This window comes from Anoplophora glabripennis, unplaced genomic scaffold, assembly GCF_000390285.2.
Source record: "Anoplophora glabripennis isolate ALB-LARVAE unplaced genomic scaffold, Agla_2.0 scaffold1043, whole genome shotgun sequence".
NCBI classification, from domain to species: domain Eukaryota; kingdom Metazoa; phylum Arthropoda; class Insecta; order Coleoptera; family Cerambycidae; genus Anoplophora; species Anoplophora glabripennis.
The window spans coordinates 20,168-47,667 of record NW_019417273.1 but is presented as its reverse complement, the minus strand read 5'-3'; the positions used below and the strand labels follow the sequence as shown (position 1 = coordinate 47,667).

General features: G+C 31.8%; 1 protein-coding gene across 1 annotated transcript in view; it reads right to left on the bottom strand.

The window, feature by feature from the left end:
- The window catches only part of LOC108913587 (alpha,alpha-trehalose-phosphate synthase [UDP-forming]), an 88,148-nt gene extending 62,669 nt beyond the window's left edge, over positions 1 to 25,479 (bottom strand). Inside the window, exon 1 of the mRNA XM_023456118.1 lies at positions 25,363 to 25,479. Coding sequence (XP_023311886.1) covers positions 25,363 to 25,414 — 52 coding nt within the window. The 5' untranslated portion in view covers positions 25,415 to 25,479. The remainder of the gene's footprint in view (positions 1 to 25,362) is intronic.
- Positions 25,480 to 27,500: the final 2,021 nt, after the last annotated feature.

Genomic DNA, 27,500 nt, shown 5'->3' with positions numbered 1-27,500 from the left:
ATTTCCATGTGACTGTTTTTTTTTACATTTTTGAAAGCCTGTAGACGCTTCCCCCACCGGTGACAGGGTATACATCATATAACCTTTCTTTCTTTCTACCATCTAATCTTCAAAATCCAATCGATCCCCACGACGCTCGAGTAAATTCCTGTTTAGCATCGTGGGCTCCCCTACTATTTCGAATAGAAATAACTTTTGTCGAGTGTTTTTGACTTTGTCATTGTCATTACCTACTGGAAATTTTGATCAAAACCGTCCTAAGATGTATATAATATTTTAAATGCCAGACTGTAGCTACAGAGCGTCACTGAAATGCTTGACCATATCTTAGAAGCGAATTTTAGGTCACAATTTTTTAAAACTAATAAGTATACAGGTATCTTTTAAAACTCATATGTGTGTCGCGAATTATTTTAATTGATTATTTTGTAGAATAATTTTTACAATATCAATTACAATTAATTAACAATTTCAAAATGTTTAAATTTATGAAACACTGGTCATTGTAATTGCTAAGTGATATGGTCTGCTTATGGAGATAAATACTGAAAATATTCTCCCATAAATTACGAAAATAATTTATATACAAACTCTACTATTTTGCAATACTGGCGTGCTGGTTATTAATGGACCACTGGTTATTAATGGACCAAGGTCGCTAAGTATAGGTTGTCTACAAACTGCTGATTCCCTTCGCACCACTTCAGCCCATAAATTAACGAGTGACGTCATTGGTATTATAAATCGAATTACGTCAACGTCAATCATTTACAACAATAAATATACACTAGTATAGACTGTTTACACTAGACTGTTAGAGATAGACTGTTAGATATTAGACTGTTAGATCTGTTAGATAGATATAGACTGTTTTACGCTAGTGTTATTTTATTTAATGTAAAATAGTTTATTAAGTTTTATTACTTTTAAATTTATTTATAGTTTTTTATTTGTCTTCGAATTGTTTTACCAATGGTTACTGTAATTTTTATTTTTTTTTATATTACATATTGTGTTCCCACCCATTCAGTAATTGGATATGTTCTGTTGAATGGTGTATCAAATAAATAAATAAATAAATAAATAAATAAATAAATAAATACAAAATTTCAGTTCTGATCTATATTTTTGGAATTTTCATGTGTCGTGTATCACAAGAATTGTGTTCCAGAGTTTTCTTTACTGTTAGTATGGAATTCTGTTAGTATGGAATTCTGGAAACGCTGATAGTAAGTGAACTTTTTGAGTGGAAAGCCTTAATGAGACAACAATACTTAATTTTGTTTGTAGGCTTCCGTGGCTGTCGTTAATGGTTGAATGATTTCCGGACTGGTTGCCACGTCGTCGATTTACAACTCCGGAAACTGAGTAACTTCTGAAGAAGAGAGCGCTGTGTCTCTCGAAACGTCAAGAGTTGTAAATCGACGATTGGCAACCAGCTCGAAAATCATCCAACCAGCTCCATATACGACTATCAAAAATTTATGAGTACTGTTAAATTGTTGGAGAGATTGGAAATGAAAAAGAAAAGGTTGAATTATGTCAAAATGAAAAACGGTAACTGACTTTGTGTTGTACTAGTTGTTATTTTTGATAATCAGTATAATTGTGTAAATAAACGTGTACAAATATGGTGCATGAGAGTTGGAATGAGAGATATTACAACAGGATATGCTTACATTTAAGGCTTCCCAAAAAAGTTGGACCTTATTTTTTTAAAATCAAGCATGATGTCATCGAGTACCTATATTTAGTTTAAATAACCAGTGTAGCCCTGCAGCTACAGTCTTTTAGACATTTTCTTATGTCAAAATTCCATTATTTGTTGTCGACATATATGCTGAAATATCAAAGTTTCATTTTAGATAAAAACAAAATTGACAGAAACACTTTACAAAAAAAGTTCATCATCATAAATTTATAATATAGTGGCATCTGAACCGAAATTATGACTCATTATTTCGTAGCAGTATCTAAAACACTTGGTTTACCTAAATACTAATTCAGTTGCATATCAATTTTTGTTTTTTGTAGTTGTTTCTTATTCTAAACTCTAAAAATGTAAAACTGTAATGTTTACAAATATCTAATTGATTAAATGAATAAAAAATAACTAATACCTATTGAGTTACACGATGGAAATAAAATTATAATATCGATGAAGCGGTCCTGCCTCAGTAATGCTGCAATGCCATTGGTCAAAGTTTGTGGGCAACCTACACCTTTTGGCTAACATTAATGAATCACACTGTGTCTATAAAGCATACGATTCTTTTTTTCCTTTCTTTCAGCTAATTCCAGGCCATACAAGAAAATTAAGGGTTGTATAAAAAATATACCTTTGATACATTATTATTATTTTTTCAATTTGACATTCGACATACGTATATCTACTATTCGGAATAGGTATTAACATTTTAACAGACAATTTGATATCCCCTTTTAATATATCGTCGTCATTTAATGATATTTTGTTACAAAAACGCACTTCGTTAGGCAAATATTAACTGAAGACCTCCAGTAGTTATAAATTTAAATATTGATCTTGACATACTTGACCTTTATTTTGACCTAATAGCTGTACATATAACCTTCCCCATCATCGGTTATCGGGACAGGTAGATAAATGTAATAGAACATATGTTTTTAAGGACGATTTCTATCTACAAACTTGTAAATACTGATTTTATGAATAAACAAAAATATTTCTTATGTAAATGTATACGACAAATGTTCATGTATTTATTCGACATGATCTAAAGTAACCGTTGACCTGATTGAGGAATGGAGCTTCATTTAGCATTTAAGATTGTGTAAGCGCATAAACGATAAATGATATTGCTTAAATAAAGAAACTTGCACAATTAATAGTTTTGTAATAAAAAACAATTCGAATTTCAAAAATGAAAATATTTTTTAATGTAACTTTCTAGTACACCTAAACATAATTTTAAAATATGATTTTTAATAGATTGGCCATTATACAAATTTACAAATTAAAATGTTGGACCGATGATAATTATTTACCAAGATTAAATGAATCAGAAAAAATATTTATTTACATACCTAATCGGTCAAAAATGCCAGCCACAATCATATTGAAAAAATAAAATTTCGTGTCGTATGTAACTGAACAAATTGGTTGGTTGGTTGGTTGGTTGGTTGGTTGGTTGGTTGGCAAATTGTACAAGTACTAAAACAATAAATAATACAACTAGAATTAAATATCTGGTCATAACACTGAATAAAACTTTAAATAGGGTAGTCATGCATTGTTTAAAATTTGCGAAGGATTCTGAAATATCGCATATTAGAAACAATTATAAATTACACAAAAAAAGAAAGAAGGGCTGTTCCAAAGACTAGACCTATGTATCTTTGTGTATATTGAAGCACTGACTCCGAATTCAGAATTGCTCCAAGACCCACTCGACGAAAAACCACCCTTAAATAAGAAAATCCCATTCTAGAGGGTATAGCGTATGGAACAATTGTAAAGGGAGAATGGAAATTATTACAGACATTTTCCAATTTTTTTTTTTTTTCTTAAATTTAAACTATATCTATACAAAATTGTGGGAAAAGTTGAGGAAAATTCTTTTTCATTTTGATAGTCGTTACGTAATGTTCAGAAGCAATAAACATGTTCCTTCAAATATTTCCATTCATGTTTTATTTTGTTTAATTTTGATTTGTTTTTATGTAAATTATTTTGTATTTTGTTCAATTTCACATATAGCAAGTATATAGCAAGTTTACACGATCTAAACAGTTTACGATTTTATTTGCAACCACTGTGATGGAATATGGCAGCAACCCTGTATAAGAAATATGTCCTGCAAAAATTCGATTCAACAAATTGTATTTGTAATTTTAATTAAGCGAAACAGAAATTATTTAATAATTAGTTCATTAATTCAGAGCAAGGTTATACAATGTCGAAATCTTCTATACTTTGCAAATAATATTTTTATTTATCCATTTTTTTATAGATCAACATTTTCCTACATTTACATTGACCTACTGATATCAACATATTAGTTCCTAATGAAATTATCTATATTTAATTGTGATTCTGATTGAATCGTTTCAGTGTCGATAGGTAGTTCAATAAACCTAATACTCATTAAAATTAAAATATCAGTGAACCTCTTCAATCAGTACGCCTACGCAAGTTAAGTTCACATCTGCTACTATACAGAGTATCCGTTAAAGAATGGGTCAAATTTCATGACGAGGGTCTGGGATTAAAATGAGGTAGTTCATAAAAAACTGTGGATCGACAAATCCTCTCCAAGATGCAGGATGTTGAAATTAACAAAATTGAACTTAGTTTTAATCATATGTCGAAAACCTATATAGTAACTAACTGCCAGTGTTGCGAGAAACATTGTCTGTGGGTGGCAGTCGTGCACCAATTACCTGCAATATAGAAGGTCGCTTCCTACTGTAGCCATTTGAATGGCACAGTTGGGAGTCAGCACGACAGATGGAGCCATTTGCGCTCCCACGTACTACTATATAGTAATGTGTAGTTGATGAATAATATATCTTCTATCAGGTATAGCTTTAGTTTACTTGAAAAATCTAGTGCAAATATTATTAGAGGGAATTTATTTTAAATATATGGCTAAAATAAGAAAGATGTTTTTTGCATGTTTTACTACAAAAAATGTTCTCTAGTTTCTTTTCCATCAAATGCATATTTTTTTATAACACCTGATCATGACATTCTGATTTTTAAATTTAGAAAAAAAGAGAAACCGTTAAATAAGGGGGAATTAAAAATACATTATACAAAATTTAATATCAACATAGGATATTTCTAGTCTAGTCTTAGTTAGTGGATCCGAAGACATTGGTCATCGCTATGTGATACAAAACATTTATTTGAAAGATCTCAATTCAACCAGTGTCAAAGTCGAGCTAGATTCTACCCATGGGTAGCCTGCTTCTTCATTTACGGCTTATGAACTATCAAAGTAGGTGACCATGTCAGAAATGGTGAAGAAAATCCATAAAATGGTATTTGATGACCGTCGACTGAAAGTTCATGGCATAATTCGTGTTGCAGAGTTCTGGTTCCATCTTTTTATCCACCCACCCATTTATGAATTCATATATCTTTCTATCATCCACCTGTACCACCTATAAAACCCACCCATCCACCCATCTATCCATCTACTTTTTGTGCTGAGAGATGAGATAACAGCCTAGAAGATTGAGAATGCAATAAAACTTGTAGAATACTCTACTTTCTAAACAAAAGAAAACGATATCTACAAATCATTCTTATTTTTGTTGCTATAACGTGTTCTCTTTTCTTCAAAGGATCTATGCAAAGGGTTACGCTTTCGTTTAGTCCCTGTATTTTTCGTTTCTCTTTTTAAGAACCAACATAAATCGGCCATCATGTTGTGATCCCATCTTCCTTGATATCGCTATTCTATAACCTTCATATCCTGATGAGATCGTTCGCCTTGTTCTTCGCTATAATCTCTACGATTTTCAGGAAACCAATCCAGATGTGAATGAAGGAAGTGCAACTTGTAGTCCATCAAACATCCCAGGTCTTGGAAGTCTTTTATCAGTTTTAATACAATTTCTTCGTATTTAGGACTCTTGTTGTTTCCTAAAAAATTTGTCGCTACAACTTTGAAACTAGTCCAAGCACTCTTCTCAACGCTACTCATTGTAGTGAAAAATGTTGCATCCTTGAACAATGTCCGAATCTGAAGTCCATCGAATACACCTTCTTTCAATTTCGCCTCAGAAATATTCGGAAATTTTCGCCCTTTGTATATGTAGGGCGAAAACTTGTTGGTTGTTAAAAAGAGAAAAGAAAAATAAAACGAATAAACGAAAACGTAACCCTTTGCATAGAACTTTTGAAGAAAAGAGAATACGTTATAGCAACAAAAATAAGAATGATTTATAGATATCGTTTTCTTTTGTTTAGAAAGTAGAGTATTCTACAAGTCTTATTGCATTCTCAATCTTCTATCTAGGTTTTATAGGTGGTACAGGTGGATGATAGAAAGATGTATGAATTCATAAATGGGTGGGTGGATAAAAAGATGGAACCAGAATTCTGCAACACGAATTATGCCATGAACTTTCAGTCGACGGTCATCAAATACCATTTTATGGATTTTCTTCACCATTTCTGAATTATGCCATGAATATGGCGTTTTTAAGCATTTTGATCTATTTTCTGTTTTTGAATGAAATTGGACCAGTTTGTCTGACTCTATGATGATAAATTGGAATTAAACGAGTGAAAAATCGTACGTCTAGTGATCTGGTAGAATAATTTGACTTTTTATAAATTTCGTCGATCGTAAATGACGTTTTTTGTGAATTTTGACCTGTTTTTTGAATTTTCCCGAAAACTCAGACCCGTTGGGCCAAATCTGAAGGCAGATTCGGATTCAGCGGGAAAAAATACTTAGAAATACATGGGTCTGAATACCAGATCCGATACTTTTTTTTTGTGGGGCTGTGTTATTATTCATCCCGAAAAATTCAATTCAATTCAAAGGTTTACCATCGACAAATTTTCAATATGGACTACATACATTCATTTTTATTATGATAAATGGAAATATGTATTTAGAGGAAGCATTTACTAAGCATTTTCGGATTTCTGTTTACAAAAAACCTTTTGATTAAAGCCTCGTTTCGTATCTATCGCTTGGCATTTGTAGAAACACCTTATTTTTTCTGAAATTCTAGGAGAAATTGAAATTAATAATTCCTATTATTTCTAATGGTATTTCAGTAGGTAGTAATTCATTAGGTAGGCAAGGAAAATAAGCTGGGAAGTGACCATTTATCGACTTTTCGTTTCGGCAAGCTGAATTTATCACTATAGATGCTAACTGTAATAAAAATGGGGGGAAACCCTGTAAACAATCCCCCCCCCCTTTGTATGACTGTGGAAACTAATATGTTACGTATTGTACATAATATTTAGCATCTATAGTGATAAATTCAGCTTGCCGAAACAAAAAGTCGCATCCAACTCTATATTTCCTGACCTAAGGATTGCAATACAGTAATGTACATTTATTTCCAAAAGCTGGTACTGCATTTTAAATAATTTAACTAGTCTTAAAAAACACTGTTATTGAGAAATCACCTTTTTATTTTAGTGGTAGGATGGGTCCGTTTTTGACTCATATCTCAGATTTAATGTTAATGTTATATCCAAATTTATTTTAGAAATATAAATGAAATTTGTATTTGAAACCATTTATCTTATTTTCGAATGAGAAATCCTACGAGCGATTGCACATATTTTATGAACACTCTGTATATCAACTCATTAAACAAACCACTGATAAGATCAAACATAATTGGGGAATATTAAAGATAGCCAATATTTAGCAGAACCGTAAAAGGAGAGTTAAACACACAAGTTTTGCGTTTATGTAAACTTAAAATTCAAATTGAATCCAGTAAATATGAAACCTATTTACAAATATTATGCAGTAATAATATGATAAGCATGCAGGGCATAATCAACAAAGATTGGATTCCGAGAACTTTATGATTAATTTTTATTCATATAATGTAAATACATGTTTTTGATATTTAATATTCTTCTCTCCCACTATTTATATAACCCTTTTTCTCGCATAGATTAAGGTACTTTGAGTCTCGGTTAATAAGACTTGATTAACTAATCATTAGACTGTGATTATACTTTATAAAATAAATCAGGATATGTACAGTCTAATCGCCTGATCAGTTAATGAAGCTTTAACCGAGACTCAAAGTACCAGGCCTAAGTAATATAAACCTCACCATCATCATCATATAGATTAGGTAATTTAAAACTATGTCAAAAATGTCGAATTGGGTTCTTTTTAAAGAGTAAAATGTACTATTTATTCGTAACTGTGTTTAGACACGGCGAAAACCTCGCATTCTTGGGAGAAATTTTCCGACTCGATTTTTTTGCATATTCAGATTTGTGAGATGTTCCTTAACATGAATCAAGATTATGCCGGCCGGAATTTTTTTTTTAGGTTTTTTGGCACATTATAAACAAAAAAGTCCCTATGCACTATGTCTCTAAAATTGATAGTTTTAATGTTATAAACAAGTTAAGTTGCTAAAAATGCGAAAATTACGATTTTCACCGGCCGATTTCCGGGTTAAAAATTGTTATTTTTTATGTTGCCAGGTACCTAAATTAAAGTTTAAACATCCCCCTACAAGACGCTGAAGAGTTTTTGGGACTCTCATTATTTTAAAGCCTTGTTTTTTAATTATGAATAATGCGGTATGAGCCGCGCGCGCGTCTCTAAAACGTAAATTTATTACCAAAGATCCATTACCCAAAGACTTAGTTAAACAATGTAAATGTACAAAAAACGGTAAGACCAAAGCTTGTTCTTGTAGGAAAAACTATGTTACTTTTGCACCTTTTATGTGGTTGTAACATAGAATTCTTATGATTGAATAAATGCGTGAAAATAATATGCAGTATTAAATAAATGTTCTTTAATAAAAATCAAATGTATTTGATACTATTGACCTTTTATTTTTTTCTGCACTCTATTCGTATAATTTTGAATTAATTAAATAAAATTATTATGAATTATAAAATTTAAATAATCAACTTTTACATTATTTTATGAGTAGTAATAGTACTTAGAATGCTAAATGAAATAACGAATCCGCGTATGAGAGGCGCGCGCGCGGCTCATAGCGCTTTATTAACAATTAAAAAACAAGGCTTAGAATAATGCGAGTCCAATTTTTAAAATTTGTTTAAAAAAGTTTTCCGGCCGACATCATCTTGATTCATGTTACGGAACATCTCACGAATCTGAATATGCAAACAAATCGAGTCGGAAAATTTCTCTCACGAATGCGAGGTTTTCGCCTTGTCTAGTTGTTTCCTAAATTGATTTGACATAAAAATCTTGTTTTAAATATCAGGACAACCTAGTGTTAGAGTTATACGCATTCAATGATACAAATATGAATGCAGATCACAGTCTAAATATTATTCGTCTCCTTCTTTGCAAAAATAATATAGTAGGTATGGCACCATTTGCAATTATTTTTCTTCGAGTTTCTCTTTCTATTTAAGCACAATAACGCTAAATATTTGTACAAATGCGAAATATTCTAGATAATTTTGTAAATTGTGATTAAAGAAGTTTTAAATATTTTAATTTCTATAATGTTTATTTGCATATCTGCATTGCTGGTTGTATAAGTAATAACTTAATAATATACTAACAATAATACAATACCTATTATACAATTAGATCACATAAAAATACTTTGTTCTAGTCAGTTTATACCTACGTTTTTTAAATGTTATGCTGTGGAATGATATTATAACAGTATATATAAAATCTACATAAACCACAAAAACTTTTTAATTATACCTATCGATAGGTAAAGAAGTTATTATAAATCCTGAACAGATTGTAAGCGGTGATAACTGCAATTAAGTGCAAATGTGAAACAAAATCTCGTAGATAAATGCATGTCCGCAAAGTACCAATATTTTTTGGTGTGTAATGTATCTATACAACATAGGTAGATTATAGAGCTCTCAGAAAATTTTATTTTTGAGGTAACAATTAAATTATTGGATCCTGATACCTACATCCCTTATTTGACAAATATTTAACATCGATAATGTATTTTAATGTATATTTTGACAAATTACCTTTTACTGTTGGAAGACAGAGTGGAACAAATTGATATAGATATTATAGACGTAAACATGCCGATAAATTGTAAGATTTGTTTAATCTTCCTTTTTGCTGATATGAATTTGTCAAAAAATGAGTTTACCAATCTGAATAAGATTCATCTGGTAGCATTAAAAGTCGATACAATTCAAATATGGGCTTTTATAAGAAAGGTATTTAATTTTCCATAATTTGATATAAATAACTTGCTTCCAAATTGAAAAGGTGTACTTCGAAATTTTAAAAGTATTCACCTTCCTTCATTATACGCATTTTCAATGCCAGTCAAGGACAAAAATAAAAAAATATAGAAGAACTTTCCAATCTATTTATTTATACATATACACCGTGTCCACCTAGTGCGCTAAGTCCAATATCTAGGTTAATAAAAGATATAACTTAATTTTTTTTCTACAGAGTTGCCTACTTTCCCGAGCTGTACAAAGTGAAAATATATTTGCATATACAGGGTGTTCAGTTTTTCCTGGGCAGGTACCAACTTAATTGTTTTAAATGGAAACCTATATTTTTATAGCATTATCTACGTGAAAAATTAACTGGACTTTGTGTTATGATCCCTATTAAAATATTGATAGTTTTCGAGATAATCGACTTTTCATTTTTTTTCTTATATTTCGTCACTTCTAGTAGAATTGTCATTAATTGTTATAGAGCTGTCACTTTCAAACAATACAACAAATAACGCCGGAGATAGTAGGTACGCAACTCCATTCGAGCTGTAGCACAATGTGCATGTTTAGCAGCAGGTGGTGGAAATTTTTCGTTTGTCATAATTGTTTATCAAATGATTAAAAATTAAACATTTTTATTATTTTTGGATATTTAAAACTGCCGTATATCGAAAAATATCGGTCTGATTGAAAAATGATAGAGACATTTTTTTATGACATAATCTAGCTTAACATGATCCCATAGTCCGTGTCCGCGAATTTCGTAACACCCGGTAGGCATTTATTTATGAAGACGTTATAGGACAACACAATATTAGAAATGTTGGTCCTTCAGTCAGCAGCATAATTCTATTTTATTTCACAATTCATTCACCAGTCAATTTTTTTTTGTTTGACTTTGATTAAAGTTTGATACTTTGATAAATCNATTTAAAAAAAAATTACTCTGATAGTACAATTATTTTTTGAGATATAACGGTGGAGACTTTAAAAAACATGTTCTCATAAAAATAGATTTTTTTTTAATTTTTCGAAATTAAAAAGATCCCGACCAACAAAAAATGTCGTAAAATACCATTTCATATGCCCAATCACATGCTTAATAAAACCTACCATGTCTGACCTGGTTCTACGTCAAAAAAAAAAAACGACACAATAGACTCTTCAAATCGCTGCACTATAAGTTCTAGAGTATATAGAGTAGATTACGCATTTGGCGACTATTACCATTTTAGTGTTTTCGAATTAAATGTGTGTGACCCTACATCAGGGGTTCCTTCAGATTAATGGAAAAGCACTTTTATGAGAGGAAATAGCTTATTGGCATAACTATGATTTGTTCATAAAATATGTTTACTAAAACTGTTACAGAACATATAAATTTAACTGATTTATGAAGGACAGCTTTTGTTATAGAAGTACAGAGTGCTTCTAAATATGCCACATAACTGTTTATAGTATTTCCTTTGTTTACATATAAATTACCTACGCATATATACAACGATAATATTTAGCAGCATACGTACATATTATTTCTCGGAAAATACTTATGGAAGGCAATGTGGGTATACCGCTATGTAGTTTGATTGAACAGCAGAATTTACTATTTAAGTTCCTTTTGTCTCAATCAGATTTCTCCGAAATATTACTCGAAAGAAGACACTGAGGCAGGTATTACTTACAATTGGTAGTAACAATAAAATAATATTTGGCTACATAATAATGATTATTATGTACCTACCATGCAATTTATCAATGAAAATGATTTTTCAGTTTGAACGTACTAAATAGAGATTAAAATGTTCCAAATATTCATTAAAATGCTTTAGTTTAAATATTCAGGTTGATTCAGTCATAACGTCATTAATTTCGCCACGTCTTCGGAAGGCTTAATAAAGACATAAAATCGAAAAAAAATACTAGACCTTTTAAAAGATAAGCAGTTTATCCCTTAACTTCCGCTAATTCAGCGGCTTACTTTGAATCATATTTTCCGACCGGGAAAGCGCCAGCGGACCACAGAGCGTTCGAACGTTGAAGAGAAACAGCAAATTTCCCCAGTCGTCTTGAATTTTGCAATTGGTGTCAAAATCAAAGTGCAGCGGATCCCAACTTATTAACAAAGTGCTACGGAAGGAAGGGTGCATTTTTAGGCATTTTGAATAGGTAGATGCCATACTGCTCTTTGAAAAGCAATAAGTCACTAGGTTTACGTACTACAAACTGAATAATTAATTGAAAATAATACTAAAAACTCATAGCGAAACGTTAACAATATTAAAAATACTACATTGTAATAACCTAACTTTCGAAAACAGTTATTATCCTTATACATTTGTTTTTATTAACAAATAAATACTTCATGTTAATATTTAAAATGTAAGTAAAAAAATATCTTATTTGTTCATGTGTCTATATAAAAAGAACAGTTTACTCCTTGTCGTTTACTACGTATTAAAAACGCAGTAAATACTAGCCCAGTGTCGATAAACCTTTGTGGGTCAACGGTCAGGAGCGGTCCGAAAAAAGGTTTAAATTATGATTTGAAAATATTTTTCCCCATACATATGCATGTTAAAATTTTTTTAATAGCGTATTTGTATTCTACTCATTTTCCCCTATCTTTCCTTAATATTAATGACATTATGACTTAATCACCCTGTATATGAGCTTTTGAAAGTTATAGTACCTGATGTGATTTGTTACTTGCCGAATCCCTTGCTGGAATTTGCTAAATTGCCTGATTTATTACAATTGTCTTTGTACCGTGTGGGCCAATTTCGACACATATGAGGAGTATCGCGTACTTCGCGAGGGGATTGACGAAACGTAGCTAAGATATCTCTCAATTTTCGAGAAAAATTGAACGATATTTCAATATCTTGATTAATTTAGGAGATAGGTACAAGGCGGTTTTGGTTTTTCAGTTTTAGTTATGTCGAGTTTCTTAAAAGAATCAATATATCGAGATGCGATTTTCACTGTTTAGTTATTCATCAAATCGAGCTCTACATACAAGTATATACCGATTATTATTTGTTTATGTTCTACCGAAAGTGTGAAAGTCCACTTTGAACACATCTCTGTACAATCGCGTAAGTTAAAAGCTTTTAATTCCGCGAACTAACAAACATACGATATTATTGAGCAAACGTTCGAATAAATAGGGTTTTCTAACGAACTGCAGGAACTGTACATAATCTAATTAATGGCAGAGTGGGGCAATCTAGATGAGTACAGAATGACCAAAAACTTCTGGGTCACGTGATAATTTTGACTAAAACTTATTTAAGCATTGAAACTACATATTTGTGAGAATTTATAATTTATTACTTTTGGTAGACATCATATCCCGTTGAAGTCAACCAACAGACTCGTAAAGACAGAATTCCGACATTCTAGAACCGCATTGGGAACATACCTATTCTTTTGTTGCTCTTCCGACAAGGTCACCCTGTATATTTTTTGTTGCACACTAAAAGTATATGAACCAGTGACAAAAAACAGCCATTTGACTTTTTTGTCAGTTCTCAGATTTTGAATTAATAATGAAATTCTGATACCTCTAAATTCTGATTTGCAAATTTGCAAATACATAACTCTTCAATATTATTTTAGCTAATATTTTAGTATTTATTAGTATATTTTATTACTGTAATTTGCGCATTATAGAATTTAATAATCGGAAAATTTTCCCTATGTCTTTTTCTACGATGTGATCTGAGGGTATATGACCCAGTGAAAAAAAGATTTGGATTTGATTTTTTGTTACACTTCTCAGAGTTCTGAATTAACTCTGGCAACAGATTCTTTTCTCTTTTCGATTATTTTGACGTACAGGTCAAGCGAATATTTTCATACTATAGTTTTAAGGTTGTTGTTTTATAAACAAGAAATCGCACATTTAGTAAGAAAATGATAGAACAAGTAGATCCATCCAGGAAGTGATGAAGTGTAACGTTAAACTAGAACAACTTCCTTTAATTTTTCGCATTAGAAGATGTCAGAAAATATACCTTTCCTGTTTTGCAAAGCAAATGTGTAAAGATTCTTAATATTTGTGATTAATGCATGTATTAATAATTTCCTAAAAACATCCTGCAGGGTGTGATTATATTTATAGTACCGTACGCGGTTTTTTGTAGGTTCAACAGCAGTGCAGAATTCAGGAAACGTAAGACAAACATAAGATGCAAAAATATGTTTTTTCCATTATCTTGAAGGTACTGTCAGTTGTCTTACACCCTAAAGAAAATTTATATAACTGGTACAGTGAAGAGATATCGTTTCTAACTTGCTTAGATTTTCTAAAATGCTGGACAAAAAATTGCGCATATAAACATCCCCTAAAACAAAACTAAAAACTTCTGTCTTCTAATGGGAAAACATTTATGAACATGCCACGTTGAAGAAGTTTCTTCAAAATATCAATTTTTTATATTATGTTTTAGTGCTTGCTTTATTTAAAATACATATTAGTGCCTTAGTGTCCTGTAACATTATTTCCCATTGCCAACGAAACCAGCGAAATATGTATTACAATTTAATAAAAATTATGGGGTACCTATAATGCTAACAATTATTCCTTTCTCTGCATAAATCAAATGAAATATTGTTACTTTATGAACATTGTTCTTCAATGAAATAGAATTATGTAATACGTTTTAATTTCCATATAGTTATATACCTACTCAAATTATCAGTTAGTCAACTGATTTTTGTTCCCATCAGAATATACAAAAATTGTAAAAGTCAGGAAGCTATTAATATTGAACTGGTAAAATGAATTGGCGCTATTGTTTTGCTAAGGAAATATCGACAATCAGATATTAATTAAAAAGTTGATAAAAGTGCAACAAAAAAATGTTCTTACAAATTCATGTATTTTCAGTACGCTTTATGAAATAATAGAAAAAGNAATTTTCAAAATTAGTAATTTTTTATATTCACGCTTGAAGAAAAAATAGTATATGTCACTCGGAGTGGAAGGCTCATTATGTGTTTTGCCCAATTTGCTCAGCCTCGGCTAACGCCTCGGCGAGCAAACTTTTGGGCTCAACACATAATGATCGCCTTCTACTCCTAGTAACATAATATACTATTTCTAACGAACTGCAGGAACAGTACATAATCTAATTAATGGCAATCTAGACGAGTACAGAATGACCAAAAACTTCTGGGTCACGTGATAATTTTGACTAAAACTTATTTAAGCTTTGAAACTACATATTTGTGAGAATTTATAATTTATTACTTTTGGTAGACATCATATCCCGTTGAAGTCAACCAACAGACTCGTAAAGACAGAATTCCGACATTCTAGAACCGCATTGGGAACATACCTATTCTTTTGTTGCTCTTCCGACAAGGTCACCCTGTATATTTTTTGTTGCACACTAAAAGTATATGAACCAGTGACAAAAAACAGCCATTTGACTTTTTTGTCAGTTCTCAGATTTTGAATTAATAATGAAATTCTGATACCTCTAAATTCTGATTTGCAAATTTGCAAATACATAACTCTTCAATATTATTTTAGCTAATATTTTAGTATTTATTAGTATATTTTATTACTGTAATTTGCGCATTATAGAATTTAATAATCGGAAAATTTTCCCTATGTCTTTTTCTACGATGTGATCTGAGGGTATATGACCCAGTGAAAAAAAGATTTGGATTTGATTTTTTGTTACACTTCTCAGAGTTCTGAATTAACTCTGGCAACAGATTCTTTTCTCTTTTCGATTATTTTGACGTACAGGTCAAGCGAATATTTTCATACTATAATAGGTATTAAGCTTGTTGTTTTATAAACAAGAAATCGCACTTTTAGTAAGAAAATGATAGAACAAGTAGATCCATCCAGGAAGTGATGAAGTGTAACATTAAACTAGAACAACTTCCTTTAATTTTTCGCATTAGAAGATCACGGAGAACATGTCAGAAAATATACCTTTCCTGTTTTGTAAAGCAAATGTGTAAAGATATTTAATATTCGTGATTAATGTATGTATTAATAGTTTCCTAAAAACATCCTACAGGGTGTGATTATATTATTTATAGTACCGTACGCGATTTTTGTAGGTTCAACAGGAGTGCAAAATTCAGGAAACGTAAGACAAACATAAGATGCAAAAATATGTTTTTTCCATTATCTTGAATGTATTGTCAGTTGTCTTACACCCTAAAGAAAATTTATATAACTGGTACAGTGAAGAAATATCGTTTCTAACTTGCTTAGATTTTCTAAAATGCTGGACAAAAAATTGCGCATATAAACGCCCCCTAAAACAAAACTAAAAACTTCTGAATTCTAATGGGAAAACATTTATCAACATGCCACGTTGAAGAAGTTTTTTCAAAATATCAATTTTTTATATTATGTTTTAGTGCTTGCTTTATTTAAAATACATATTAGTGCCTTAGTGTCCTGTAACATTATTTCCCATTGCCAGCGAAACCAGCGAAATCTGTATTACAATTTAATAAAAATTATGAGGTACCTATAATGCTAACAATTACACAAGTCAACAAGGGTCAAGAAGCAGACACATTCCCGAAGGATTTTGGTGCGCTGAATCCGAATCTGGCCTCAGAACTGCTCTATCACCTGAGGTTTTTGAGATATCCTAACCTAAAAGTGCAAGAAAACACTGTTTTTCGTCATATTTGAGGTTATGTANCAAACATAAGATGCAAAAATATGTTTTTTCCATTATCTTGAAGGTACTGTCAGTTGTCTTACACCCTAAAGAAAATTTATATAACTGGTACAGTGAAGAGATATCGTTTCTAACTTGCTTAGATTTTCTAAAATGCTGGACAAAAAATTGCGCATATAAACATCCCCTAAAACAAAACTAAAAACTTCTGTCTTCTAATGGGAAAACATTTATGAACATGCCACGTTGAAGAAGTTTCTTCAAAATATCAATTTTTTATATTATGTTTTAGTGCTTGCTTTATTTAAAATACATATTAGTGCCTTAGTGTCCTGTAACATTATTTCCCATTGCCAACGAAACCAGCGAAATATGTATTACAATTTAATAAAAATTATGGGGTACCTATAATGCTAACAATTATTCCTTTCTCTGCATAAATCAAATGAAATATTGTTACTTTATGAACATTGTTCTTCAATGAAATAGAATTATGTAATACGTTTTAATTTCCATATAGTTATATACCTACTCAAATTATCAGTTAGTCAACTGATTTTTGTTCCCATCAGAATATACAAAAATTGTAAAAGTCAGGAAGCTATTAATATTGAACTGGTAAAATGAATTGGCGCTATTGTTTTGCTAAGGAAATATCGACAATCAGATATTAATTAAAAAGTTGATAAAAGTGCAACAAAAAAATGTTCTTACAAATTCATGTATTTTCAGTACGCTTTATGAAATAATAGAAAAAGTATACAGGGGTAGCAAAGATCGCAATAAGAGTTTTTACAATACGGTCCTGGAATTTTGGAAATCTGTCATTTGGCACAGAAAAAAGTAAATTTGTTTTGATAGATGATTCCAAAGCTAAATTTTTGTGATAATTCAAAAATCGTGTTGTATATCTACAAATATTGATCCAGAACTTTGTTAACTTGTCATCCTATACTCACCTAAGTAATCCCACCCTGCCATTCCAGTATGTACAAGTGACTTCTTCGGCCATTCTAAGAAAAAAGGATGTTTTGTAGTGATAATGATGTAGTGATAATGATGATGGAGGTAAAACTATTATAATTTAATTTCAATCAGATCATTGGAAAAATATATATTCTCAGAGAGAACATCAGACTTTTCCTATGGGCTCAAAAGCTTGTATAGGGATCTGGTCTCAAGTAATGCATAATGCTCAATATAGGTAATGCTACATCAATTTTTATTTTTTGATTGCTATATTTTGGTCTACTACTCATTAACTTCACTCATAACATCCTCTAATTCTTAAGCCTGAAACAATGTTAACATAGAAATGCTCGATGCAGAAACAAAAACATTTGCCCGTAATCAACACTAAACGTCAATGAAATATGTATAATGGGTGTTCAAGTAGTTGTACAAACTTTAAAGGGTGAATGTTTGACTAATTTTAAGGTAAAAAGTTCATATGAACATGGGTCCGCAACGGCTTGGTTCTTGAGATACAGGTCATCCAAAAAAATTTAGTGATACATACATACATACATAACATAAATGATAATGCCGAATTCCAAAATTTTTTGAGAATGATTTCGAAACTTTATGAAAAGATCGGTCAATTTATGCCCATACAAAATAAAACATTTAGATTTGTTATACTCTAAATTTGTTAGTGTTCATTTTAAACATTATACAGTTTAATTTTAAGAGAAGTTTAATGTTCACAGAGTTATGCAAATTTGCATTTTTATATCAAGATGCTACAAATAGTTTTTTCCACTACTAGCCTATAAGCCGACCATTATCGACCTATCTTTGAAGCGTAAAAAGATAGATAGAAATCTTTTTGACCTGGGTGAATATGATGACCTTGATTTATTAACTAAGGTAAATAATGAAAATGATAATAATTTTGTCACTTGACAGTTATAGATGTACAGAACCACAGCACGCAGAACGTGGCGGTTATGAAACACGTTTCTAATAGATAGAAAATATCCAGAATATGTGAACAGGTCAGTACCACGACACGAACTTATCGGCAAATTTCTTTGTGCGAAATGTCAAATTAATTGCAAATTTATTTGTGTGAAATGTCACAAAGTTTGATTTCAAACATGATATCAGCTTTTTTAGAGTATTTATTCAAATTTCGTGAAACTGCATGTCAATTATTGAAACTCGATTTAAGGTGTAGTAGCTAGTAGTAGAAAAAATGCTATACAGGGTATTAGTAAATAAGTGCGACAAATTTTAGGGGGTGATTCTACATGAGAAAATAATGGCAGTTTGCTTATAAACGTATGTCCGCAAATGATTCGTTTTCCGAGATACGGGGTGTCAAAGTTTTTCTTAAAAACTGACGATTTAATTTATTGCTCTGAAACCGGTCGAGATGTGCAAATGAAATTTGGTGGGTTTTAAGAGGTAGTTATTGCGCATTTTTTGACACGCAATTAAGAATTTTATGTTCATCATTGGCGCGCGTACGGGTAATAATCTCAATTTTTTTAAAGAAAAAAATGGTACGCCACTGAGATATTACAAATTAAAAATCATTTTTGAATTCCTCGTTCAATTTGTGACAAAAAATCTCTCTTGCCTTTTCTTCGTATGGGGCGCCGTTTTGATGCAAAAAAATAAAACATCTTAACGCGTATTTTTTATTTCTTTAATACATTACCTAGTAGGCTACTGTCAACATTTGTCTGTTAAATACGAATATTTTTAAGAAATGTCAAATTAGCGTTTCGTCATTATTAATTTATTAAGCTTTTAGTTTGCTATAACATTAGTGTTAATAAGTAATTAATTTTTCTTTTATCGAAAAGAATGGAAAATTTTACAAATGCGGAATTGTCAGACATGCATTTTGTCTATGGTCGAAGTAATGGAAATGGTCGGCAAGCTCGACGATTGTATGCTGAGTTGTATCCAGGACGTAGGGTACCTCATCACACAATATTTGCTCGTCTTCATCAACGTTTGCGCGAAAATGGTTCATTTAAGAAACAAACGGTTGACTGTGGGCGCCCTCGAGAAGTACGAACTGTGCAACTAGAAGAAGCAGTACTCGAGTTAATTGCGGAGTCACCTGAAACAAGTACTCGAAAAATTGCCAACATATTGAATGTAAGCAACTTCACTGTATTTAAAATTCTTAAAGAACAGCAATTGTATCCGTTTCATATTGAACGTGTGCAAGCTCTACTACCTAGAGACTTTTTTCCGCGCCTATTTTTTTGCCAATGGATTAATCATCAAATCGCTCAAATTCCTAATTTTTTAAATGCCGTTTTGTTTACTGACGAGGCTACTTTTGGACGACAGTGTATACGAAATTTCCATAACAATCACTTATGGGCTGAGGAAAACCCCCATGGAATCTTTGAAGCTCATTTTCAGCATCAGTTTTCCGTAAATGTATGGCTTGGGGTAATTGATGATCATTTAATCGGTCCATATTTCCTCCCACAACGACTAACAGGCGAATCTTATCTTAATTTCCTACAGGAAGAGTTACCTGTTCTTCTTGAAGAAATTCCTCTACAGCTGAGACAACACCTATGGTACATGCATGATGGTGCACCAGCCCATTTTAGCATTAATGTACGTAATCACTTAGACACAGTATATCCAAATCGTTGGATAGGTAGGGGAGGTACGGAACATTGGCCTGCTCGATCGCCGGATTTAAATCCTCTTGATTTTTGCATTTGGGGTTTTCTTAAGTCATTAGTTTATTCCACTCCCGTTGAAAATGTTGATGACCTGAGGAATCGAATTATAGTCGGCTGTGAGACAATAAGAAATATACCAGGAATATTTGCGCGAATACGACAATCAATGAGGCGAAGAGTTGAATCTTGTGTCACGTCTGAGGGAGGTCATTTTGAACATTTGTTGTAGCTTTGCGCCTTTTCAAAATTTTATTAGTGTTATTTTCTGTTATTGTTCTGGTTTAATGTTATTGTATTAGATAGTTCTTGATAATGTATTAAAGAAATAAAAAATACGCGTTAAGATGTTTTATTTTTTTGCATCAAAACGGCGCCCCATACGAAGAAAAGGCAAGAGAGATTTTTTGTCACAAATTGAACGAGGAATTCAAAAATGATTTTTAATTTGTAATATCTCAGTGGCGTACCATTTTTTTCTTTAAAAAAATTGAGATTATTACCCGTACGCGCGCCAATGATGAACATAAAATTCTTAATTGCGTGTCAAAAAATGCGCAATAACTACCTCTTAAAACCCACCAAATTTCATTTGCACATCTCGACCGGTTTCAGAGCAATAAATTAAATCGTCAGTTTTTAAGAAAAACTTTGACACTCCGTATCTCGGAAAACGAATAATTTGCGGACATACGTTTATAAACAAACTGCCATTATTTTCTTATGTAGAATCACCCCCTGAAATTTGTCGCAGTTATTTACTAACACCCTGTATAAACCACGATAGAGAAGAGTGCAATTATAGCTTCGGCACCTAAAAATCCCTCGCCTGCGGCGCGGCGGCTCGGTATTTTAATGGTGCCTCAGCTATAATGGCATACTTCTCTACCTTGGTGTATAATGTACTATTTTGGGTTTTATGTAATTTTGTCGAAATCATTATTATACACTGTGTTTTAATTGAAATTTAAAAAATGGCTGAAACAGGTCAATTAGTAAATAGAATTTGTCACTTTTCTGCAATATTTTCTATTTCTTTGAGCCAAGATTGACAGATCTATACAGTGTGGATACAAATTGTGGAATATTGCTTATATTTCTTAAAATATTCGTCATATCAAAAACATGTTTTACTAAAAGTGTTAGGGGAAATTATTTCCCGTTTAGTGACATCAAGCAATCTTTCATATCACAAAAAATGTGGTTGCCAAGGTAACCGGCTTAATTTTTTTAAACGGCACCATATACTTTTTTTGGTGAAAATTAATACATTGGATCTTCCTAAATACGATACAATACAATTTTAATGGGGTCACATAAGAAAAAAATACACTAAATTCAATTTTTATAATTTTATTTTTAAAGTAAGGAGTCAAAAAATCAAAATATCAACGTTTTAAGCTAATTTTAATAGGATAAATGAAAATAATGGAACGGATGTGAATTAATTCATTAAATGTTCAAAATGACGGCCATTATTGTTCAGGCACATTCTTAGTCTCTTTAAAAACGAATCACTCAAGTTTGCCAATGTGTGGTGTCGAATTTGCCGTAGCTCGATTTTGATCCTCGCTTTAAGATCTTCCAGATCTACTGGTCTTTCTTTGTAGACTATAGTTTTTAAGTAACCCCACAAAAAATAATCACACGGATTGAAATCGGGTGACCTTGCTGGCCATTTAATGGCACCTCCGCGACCTATCCACCTTGCAGGAAACATTTTATTTAGATATCTCTTATGACCCTTCCATAATGTGGAGGAGCTCCATCTTGCTGAAACCATAATTGATGAATTGGACCTAGGGCCTCCAAAGCAGGTACAATTTGTTCTCTCAACTTGTCGGATATTTGTCGGCAGTTAGGTTCCCATCAATAAAAAATGGTTCAATATTATTTCCTAGTAATTTTTTCTGGTAGCTGGGTTCGAGTTTCTCGTATCCAGTGAGGATTTTCTTGACACCAATATCGATAATTTTGTTTATTTTAAAACCCATGAAGCATAAAAGTAGCTTCATCGGTGAACACAATCTTCTTGCCAAATTCCAAATCCATGTTAAATTTATCTAACATAGTGTTACAAAATTCAACACGTTTTGCAAGATCTTGAACGAGCTGCATCTTGTATGGATGAAACTTTTCCCTGTGGAGCTGTTTCAACATAGAACGGTGTTAAATGGCTTGTACCTTACCAACTTCCCGATTAGACAAATGTGGGTTCTCTTGTATTGACAGAAGCACATTTAAAGTAGTATCGTCATCAGTAGCTGTGTTTGGCCGCCCTGTATGTAATTTGTCTTTAACGCTTCCCGTCTCGTTAAATTTTTTTAACAATTTAGAAACACAAGATTGTGGTTATTTGAGGTATGTTTGGATGAAGTTCGTTAAACAACTCGCATACTTCCCGCTGTGTCCTTTTCCTGTCACCATATCCCACCACCATTAAAACCTGTATTCTTTCCGTTTCACTTAATTCAAGCGCCATTATAACTTACTAAGTACTTAAGTACACAGAAAATTGAGTAAAAAAGTACGTTTACTGCAACAATGTACACAATTACAAGCAGCTGATAGCTAGTGACAGTTTCGCATTGTTCTGATTTTGGTATGGCTAATTTGAGTTAATAATTATTTTGATAAACAGTGTCAAAAGCATAATAGAAAACTAAAATTTTTTGTATTTTTTTCTTATGTGACCCCATTAAAATTGTATTGTATCGTATTTAGAAAAGTTCAATGTATTAATTTTCACCAAAAAAAGTATATGGTGCCCTTTAAAAAAATTATGTCGATTACCTTAGCAACCACATTTTTTGTGCTACGAAAGATTGCTTGATATCACTAAACGGGAAATAATTTCCCCTAACACTTTTATTAAAACATGTTTTTGATATGACGAATATTTTAAGAAATATAAGCTATATTCCACAATTTGTATCCACACTGTATAGTATATCCGTTCTAAAGACGAATTCAGTGATATAAGGTTATACTTACCTACTTTTTTGTCATACTTATCAAAAAATGGAGGAATTAAATGCAAACAATAATTTAGCACTACAGTACTATTTTATTACAGAAAATGTTCAAAGTGGCCCCCATTAACCATTGCACAATGCCCAATTCGGTGTTCAAAGCTATCATTCATTTATTTTGAATAACGTTTGGTGTTTCGAACTTCTTCTGATGCGATTTTTCAATTCTTCGATAGTGTCTGGTCTGTTCACATACACTTTGATTTTTAGATAACCCCACAAAAATCTAGTGGGGTTAAGTCAGGGGAGCGTGGTGGCCATCCAAGCGGCCCTCTTCTGCCTATCCATCGATTTGGGAAAACTTCATTAAGGTAATTTCTTACATCGAGGCGAAAAGGTGGAGGGGCACCATCTTGTTGGAACCAAACATCACCAGCAAGCATATAGTACTTATTAGGGTCTGTCAAATATGGCTCAAAAAATATTTGTTGCAGAAAAGTGAATTTCTATTTACTAATTGACATGTTTCAGCGATTTTTTAAAATGTGAACTGGAAAAAAATATGAATTTTGTTCTATCATTCTGAGACATGATGTATATTTGAAATGCTTAACCAAACTTAAAAATTACACAGGCCGATAAAAAAAATGTTTTAGAGACGTAAAATTTTCCGCAGAATCCGAAGAAAAAAAATTTTTTTTCTGACGTATGGTTTCCCCCCAACATACTCAATTCCTCCAAAAATTTAAAATATTTAAATTGGCCATCCAACTCACTTATCTTTAGTAAAATTTTCCGATGAATCCGAAAATGAAAAAAAAATATGATGTATGGATTCCGCCCCACACAGCCACAATTCCCCCAAAAATTCAAATAATCTAAACTGGCCATCCAACCTACTTAGTAAAATTCGCTGAATCCGGAAATGGCAAAAAAAATTTTTGGACGTGCATGGGAGATCCCCCTCATTCGTATCTCTCATTTGTTTCTTTCAAAAATAAAAATAAATTTAAATCAGACGTGGCAACCGTTGTAACTTTTATGAAATCTGTCGGTAAAACCAAAACTAAAAAATAATTTTGAACTAAAAGTTCCCTTTGCCCGTACACTTTAACCTCGTCTCCAGATAATATTTACGAATTACGATTAGCATCCTAGCATTGATGAAATTTTTTAATGAAAGTTTATTGTAATCCAAAATGTTTTAATGTTTTAAGTAATTTTAAAGTTACTTAAGAGCTTGAAACATTTTGGAAAACTAAGATTTTTTATGCTATTTGAGTTGAATTGAGGGTGTGTGAGGGGGAATCCATACGTCATAATTTTTTTTATCATTTTTGGATTCCGCGGAAAATTTTACTAAAGATAAGTGCGTTGAATGACTAGTTTGGATTTTCAGAATTTTTCGAGGGAATTGAAGATTGGTTGGGGTGTAATCCACACGTTAGAAAAAAATTTTGAATCATTTGCGGATTCAACGGTAAATTTTACTAAAGATGGGTAGGATCACGTCCCTAAAACAACAAAAAAAATTGTCGGACTATGTCATTCATTTAGAAAATAAAAGTAAACAACTTATAAAACTGTACACAGCTATAAAAATGTTTTATTTATTATTTTTATAACTTAAAATTAGTTCCAAAACAGAAGTATCAATACAAAAAAGTTGAGGATCTTTAGTCTAATACAAAATAAAACTTTTACATAAAGCTTTAAATTTTAAGTTTAATATTTTAGCAAAATATTATAAAACACGGTATCAGCAAATGGAAATTTTCTTTGTACACCTACAAAGATAGGTACATCCACTTAGAAATATCTTGTCAATACTTAGATATATCTGTTGTCAATTGTATTCATCTACATCAACACGTTATCATTTACAATTGTTTATTTACTCTTTCATATTTGGGTAAGGACAACTTTTAAGTCTTGTCTACGTCTGGTAGTAGGTTTATATATTATAAAATTCGTTTAAACATTCTAAATCTGTATATTAAAAACATATACAGAAGCACAGTACCCCGCGAAAGTGAAATTACGACTGGAACTTTCCACAGATCGATTACAGTGTTACATCAATATTAGGATAGGTTATGTTAGAGAGACACACTGGAATTACAACAGAAAACAATGATAAATTTGAAAACACTTACTGTTGAGGTCGCTAACTGAGGGTACTCTAGGGAAACGCCTCCACAAACCCATATTTTTTGTTCAACTTTTTCTAACTCTCGCCGAATACGTTTATTAATAGAGAACCTATACTTAGGAAATACGAGAATGAGGTACGATACCGGTTCGCTGTATAGTGTCAAACAAACGCTGGATTTAGCAAGGGCTTAGTTCCTGCTTAGTTGCCAAGTTTATCCCGTTTTTAATCAGGCAAAGCGAAATCTGCGCTAGGTTTTTTAACATTGATCAGAATAAATAAGTCAACATTATCGCGTCAAAATTCACTATTTTCTACTTTTAGTATTCTTTTGTTTTATAATAAATTATGTGAGTTGCTATAACACTGATATTTCATCTAAGAGAAAATTAATAAATGAAAAATGACTTAATATTATTATTATTTTTTTAATGACAAATTTTTGTGGGTATTATGCTATATTTTCTAATATTTCATCTTTCTCTTTTATGAAATGACGAAACGTTACTTTTCCATCTAATTGTGTACTTCTGTCACCGAAAGAATTAAGCGAAGAGTTCATTTTACGAATTTAGGTTTGTGTCTGCTGACCTAATTTGGCGCAAGGGGATTTTTATTACTTTTTTTCCTTTAGTGTGGCGGATATACCCAATTAAGTAAAAACAACAATAAATATTTACAGACAATGCCAGAGCGTTGCATAACATTCTTCGCTTTTTCTGATAGTGTTTCTATCAAATCTATTCCGAAATTTTTAAACACTATAATTATTATAAAAAAAAAGTAACTTGTCAAATAGCCTTTAATCTTGCATATTCATAATTTAAAATCAGTTTATAAGGATATGGTAATGAACATTCATTAGAAAAATTTTGGTAATTTCTTCAAAGTTCCGAAGAATCATACACTTTGGCAACATCGACCAGTTCGATTAAAGCACCAAGGTGTGCGACTTGCGAATGCGCCATCACTCGCTGGAAGAGTGGAAGAGTGATCCAAAAGAATGTTTTCGAATATTCTAGGTCTACGTCAGTCTTCACAGGTGAGAAAATAATGGTTAGGACAACAAGATAATTTTTGTGGATAATATTGTGTAGTCTGCAATTAAATAATTAGTCATATAGGTATACATATCAACTTCTGATATCAAAGGTCGAGTATATTTCAAATTAGTTTATTAGTCCAGTCGGGTTAGACAAAACAAGGGCTTAACCGGGAAAAAATTAGAGACCACAATTCTATTGTTCTAACCTTTAGGGGGGGTCAATAGTAGTGTAAATTCAGAATCGGGACTGAATTCCACCCATGCATCAGCCGCCATCTTGAATTTAAGGAAAAATCGTTTTTGCTCAATATCTCGGCCATTTTCAACTTTACAACAAAAATGGTAAGGCCTTAAGTTGTTGCAAATACTATTTCCTACAACTTCTTTTATTACAAATTTTATCGTGCGATCGATATTTTTCAAGTTAAGGAGGAAAATAGTGACAAAATATAATTATTGAATTATCCAGTTTGTTATTGACTTTACGACATAAATGTACATAAACAAAGTTGGAAAGAATTATATTTTCTACAATTTTGATCGCTTTGATTTTTTCGGTACTACCGACATTTAAGGTCCTACGCCTATGGCAAGCCTAACTCAACTCAAGGGATCAACATTCCATAGGCCTGACGTCACCGGAAGCTGGCCATGAACAAGAATGGTCCAAACTTTATAAGAAAAAATAAATTTAAAAAAAAAACATGGCTTACACCTTTAACACTTGCAAGAAACTTTTATAAAGAGGAAGACGGCAGAAGTCGCAACTATCTTGCAAGCAATGACACGTGGATTAGGCCTAATACCACGTAACAAAACGCGCCTGAAACTCTACCCCGGTGGTGATGTGGAAAAGAGTTTGCAAAAACGATTTTCATATTGCTCTGCGCCTTTACCGCAAGCATAGGACCTTAAACGTTGGTAGTAGCGAAAAAATCAAAGAGATCAAAATTGTATAAAATATAATTCTTTCCAACTTTGTTTATGTATATTTATGTCGTAAAGTCAATAACAAACGAGATAATTCAATAATTATACTTTGTCAATATTTTCCCCCTTAACTTGAAAAATATCGATCGCACGATAAAATTTGTAAT